Raw genomic sequence first — 4,706 nt, 5'->3', positions numbered from 1 at the left:
TTTTTTTTTTTTTTTTTGTTGGTTTATTCAACAAAGATTAAAACTTGTATGTCAACAGAAATGATGGGAGTTTTGTATGAAGACTCACATTAGCGGCATGGACTTTGGGAATTTACAAATTATTACACTGACTTTTGCTTTGGATAAGGACAAATATTTAATATTTGCTATAATATATATGATGTATATTTTTAAATTCATATGTGTAGTGTTAATCATATAAATTAAACAACTAACTCATAATCATTATGCTTTTGGGTGCTCTTGAGGGCCACTCAACGTTGAAATATCAAATTATTTAATTATTTAATATATATCGATAACCTATTATTAATATTTGTCACAAACGTCATGTTTTTTTTTTTGTTATGGGAGTGATAAATTCTCAAAATATGTGAAAAAATATTTAATAAGTTTTAAATTTGTTTCATAATAAAAAAAAAATAAATTAACTAACAAAGCTTAATTTTTATTAATTTATACCTTATAATTACCTAAAATCAACCTTGCCAACCAAGACAAAAATAATCTCTCATTGACTATCTCAATTTCTACTTCTATGCCTACAACAACAATGGTTACTTACACTAAAAAACAACCATTTATAGTTCTTCCTTTCATTGATTGCAGGTCAACTCTAAGTATTATTATTTTTTCACTAATAATAGTACATAAATAGAAAAAAAGTTAATAGTGTTATTATGACATCATCCCTAATGTTGAGATTATAATGCATTATTGTCCTCTTGAGTTCTTCAACCCTATAGTTGACTTTTAGCTCTATAATTCCAACACTAGGTTCAAATTGTTTCACTATTGAGCTATTGAAACTATACGCTTAAACTATTAAATTATAGCATTTGTAATATATAAAAGGGTGTGACAGCATATTTAAATAATACAAAGTTGGTAGGAAATGAAATAAGAGAAAGTGATGAAAAGCTTAAGAAAGTTTTGAAAACGTTAAGGAAATAGAAGAAATATGATGTTTAGTTTAGTTGTTGATTAGAGAAATAAAAAGAAAGTGATTTAGAGAGATGAAAGAGAAAAGAGAGATAGAAAGAAGAGGGACCCAGGCACCGCCCAGAGGCATAAGCACGCAACTCTAACGAATCCCAACCCATCTCCCATCTAACCCTAAACCCCACGAAACATAACTCTCTCTTTCTCTCTCTCTCCTTCTCAGATCAGATCGGATGATGAGATGAGCATTAGGAAATGAAATAAGAGAAAGTGATGAAAAGCTGAAGAAACTTTTGAAAACGTTAAGGAAATAGAAGAAATATGATGTTTAGTTTAGTTGTTGATTAGAGAAATAAAAAGAAAGTGATTTAGAGAGATGAAAGAGAAAAGAGAGATAGAAAGAAGAGGGACCCAGGCACCGCCCAGAGGCATAAGCACGCACCTCTAACGAATCCCAACCCATCTCCCATCTAACCCTAAACCCCAAGAAACATAACTCTCTCTCTCTAGAGCTCTCTCCTTCTCAGATCAGATCGGATGATGAGATGAGCATCACCAAAACTTAACCCAACAAATTCCCTCTCTTAGCCTCAACACAACAAAACATAATTTGGGATTCTGTTTCAATTTCAATTGTAACCCAAAACCCAGGAAGGAATTGGATTGAATTGAATTGAAACCCCATGGATGCCCACTCTCTTCCCCCTCCTTTCCACACACGGGATTTCCATCTCCAACAACAATTCCACCACAACAATAATTCTGAAGAAGAACATAGCGCCACCACTACTCGTCTCAAACGAGATCGAGACGATGATGACCACAACAACTCTGCCCCCACCAGCGCTGCCGACGCTGCCGCTGCTGATGGAGAGATTACTCGACGACCCAGAGGAAGACCCGCCGGATCCAAGAATAAACCCAAGCCACCAATTATTATTACTCGCGACAGTGCCAACGCCCTTCGGACTCATGTCATCGAAGTCACTGACGGCTGTGACATCGTCGACAGCGTCGCCACCTTCGCTCGCCGCCGCCAGCGCGGCGTTTGCATTATGAGTGGTACTGGCACCGTCACCAACGTCACTCTCCGCCAGCCGGCCTCCCCTGGTGCAATTGTCAACTTACATGGTCGCTTTGAGATCTTATCCCTTGCCGGCTCTTTCCTCCCTCCGCCGGCTCCTCCAGCTGCAACCAGCTTGACTATTTACCTCGCCGGCGGTCAGGGGCAGGTAGTCGGCGGTAGCGTTGTGGGTACTTTAGTCGCCTCCGGCCCCGTCGTCATCATGGCTGCCTCGTTTAGCAACGCTGCTTATGAACGCCTGCCGTTGGAAGACGACGACCAACCGCCGATGCCGCCACTGCAGGGCGGAGGCGGAATTGGGTCGCCGGATGAAGTTGGACAGTCCCAACCGCCGCAAACAGCGCATCATCAACAGCAACAACAACTTCTGGGCGACGGAAATGTGCCGTTATTTCACGGTTTGCCTCCGAATCTGTTAAACTCAATTCAAATGCCGCCATCGGAAGCAGCTTATTGGGGTACGGCTCGACCTCCGTACTAACCCCCCCCTCCTCCTCCCCAAAACATATATAAATATATATAATTTCCATATCCTTTTGAGTTGTTTGTTAGGTAGCCACTCAGGCATGGAGATGAATTAATTTGGGTTTGTTCCTTTTTTTCTTCTTTTAATTTCAATTATTTTTCCATGTCTTCAAGTTTGTTTCTCTCATTCTCAGGATATTTAATTTCTTGATGTAGTCGATGATAATTAAATTAGAGTTAGATGTCAAATTTATGATTACTCCCCCTTTCTTCTTCTTCTTCTTCTTCTTCTTCTTCTTCTTCTTCTTTGTTCTTGTAGACCAATTATGAATCATCACCTCCCATCTAATTTCCCACATGAAATTTAACCTTTTTTTTCAACATTATTGGGATGTATCTGAAAACCCCATAATGGAAAAATGGGGTTTAGTGATTTGAAGTCAAAGGAAGGGTTGAACATGTGGAAAGTCAAAAGAAGGCAGTGGAGTAAGTTAAGAGAAGGCGAGAGGTATGGGGTTTGAAGAGTTGTTTGCATTTCTTTTTCTTTGTTTCTTTTTGTGATGATATGGGGTTTGTGGGATTTGGGAGAGAAAGAAAGGAAAGTAATTGACACGTGCAGTAGATGAGATCCAGAACTCAGCTCTTTCTCGAGGCACAAATTTTAACGACAAACAATTCCCATTAAAAACCATTCATCAGATCACAATACATCAAATCTCTTCTCTCCCCTCTCTGTCTTTCGTTGTTTGTGGTGAAGAAGGTTGATGGGAGAATGGGGAAGGGGTTGCTTCAAGTTGTTATTGCGTGCATTATGCAAAGCTTGTTTTTTGGGGGAGAAATGGAGCTAAATTAAAGGCATAGCTGTGTTTATATTTCAAGCCCTTTTGTCTTTGTTGCACAAGTTCCTATAACCTTGCCTGCTCAAAATATGGGAGATTCATTCTCTTGGTTTCTGTTGATTTTATCATCATTTCCTCTATTTTTCCTTTTTATTTTCATTTCCTTTTTCAGCATCAAAAACTTCTTTTACACTTTATGCTTACAACTCCTACGCTCCTATAGCCCATGTCAACCTACAACTTGTTTATTAAATCATTTCTTTCCTAATACAAAACCTTCCTTCTTTTCGGAAAAGAAACATACTAGAGCGAGTTATTTGAATGATTGAAGTTGTGGTTTGATAAATGGGACGTTAGAGGTCTAGAGGTTCAAATTGGCTAAGGAGGTAAAGCATGCCCTTTGAGTCTTCGAAGTCGAGCCACTCAAGCATTACATTGGAAGGTATGAGGCCAAGCATCACACCAACCCATCTTATAAGAAAACTCCGAGTAAAATATCTTAATTTCAGTCTATTAGATTCTTGTATTAACACCAATTTGTTTGAATTCCAACAATAAACAGTAACCTTAACAATAACGAAAAAGTTAAAATATACAAATTGGGATGGTAAGTTCAATTTTTTTAAAAGAAAAATTTGCTCTTAGTTTAAAAATATGATCCAAACAAAAATTCAGAATGAACAAATTAACACTCCAAAGTCAGAATTAAGATTACAAGGTAAACCCACAACTTTTGTATTAACTACTTTTATTCACTTAATATACAAATAAATTTACACACTAAGTTTGAAATTACAGATCAGGCCAGTGGCTCTGAGAAATTAATACCATTTGATAAACTACTACAACCCAAATCTCACACTACTTTGATTTCATGACAAAAATTCAGAAATGATTGTGCTGATAGATAAACATACATGTTTCTGTCACGCCTACTGCCTCAGATCAATCAATAATCTATTCGTAATCGTCTCATTTCAGCTTGAAATGCTGGGCTCGATAATAATGTTCGATGCGCAAGAGTCCTTATGTCTTCTCGTGAACAGTCTCGCGATATCCGAACGAGTTCCCACAGGGCACCTCCACTGATCATGTCTTTTGCATTCACTTCTGCATTATCAGCAATGTAGAAGTTTTTCTAAGTCAATGTTTTCGAGACTTCTTGTTGCCGATATGAACGATGAAGTGCAGAAAAGAAAAAGAGCCATACCATGTTGTGCTAAATGACAGAGTGCGAGTTCAATGTGTCGTTTGATCGTCGATGCTTCATTTTTGGCATTCTGTACAATCCATGGGAGTGCTCCATCTTCAATTAAGAAGGACTTTCCAGCCTTGGTCCCTGTTCCTTTCAACAA

The 4,706-nt window shown here is 38.1% G+C and overlaps 2 protein-coding genes across 3 annotated transcripts in view; one reads left to right on the top strand and one right to left on the bottom strand.

The window, feature by feature from the left end:
* The first annotated feature begins 1,454 nt into the window (after window positions 1-1,454).
* LOC111794921 (AT-hook motif nuclear-localized protein 24-like) lies at window positions 1,455-2,668 on the top strand. Its single transcript, XM_023677118.1, has one exon. The coding sequence runs from the start codon at window positions 1,647-1,649 to the stop codon at window positions 2,526-2,528; it is 882 nt and encodes a 293-aa protein (XP_023532886.1). The 5' UTR covers window positions 1,455-1,646; the 3' UTR covers window positions 2,529-2,668.
* Window positions 2,669-4,057: 1,389 nt separating this feature from the next.
* The window catches only part of LOC111794916 (kinesin-like protein KIN-UA), a 7,526-nt gene continuing 6,877 nt past the window's right edge, over window positions 4,058-4,706 (bottom strand). Inside the window, exons 18-19 of one of the 2 annotated variants that reach the window (XM_023677111.1) lie at window positions 4,562-4,696; window positions 4,058-4,461 (exon numbers count right to left, since the gene is read on the bottom strand). In XM_023677111.1, the coding sequence (XP_023532879.1) occupies window positions 4,301-4,461; window positions 4,562-4,696 (296 nt within the window). In that variant the 3' untranslated portion in view covers window positions 4,058-4,300. The remainder of the gene's footprint in view (window positions 4,462-4,561; window positions 4,697-4,706) is intronic. The other variant, XM_023677112.1, reaches the window with a different exon arrangement.

This window comes from Cucurbita pepo, chromosome LG05, assembly GCF_002806865.2.
Source record: "Cucurbita pepo subsp. pepo cultivar mu-cu-16 chromosome LG05, ASM280686v2, whole genome shotgun sequence".
In the NCBI taxonomy this organism is placed as follows: Eukaryota; Viridiplantae; Streptophyta; class Magnoliopsida; order Cucurbitales; family Cucurbitaceae; genus Cucurbita; species Cucurbita pepo.
Note: the sequence above shows the minus strand (reverse complement) of the source record. Positions and strands in the feature narration are given on the sequence as shown.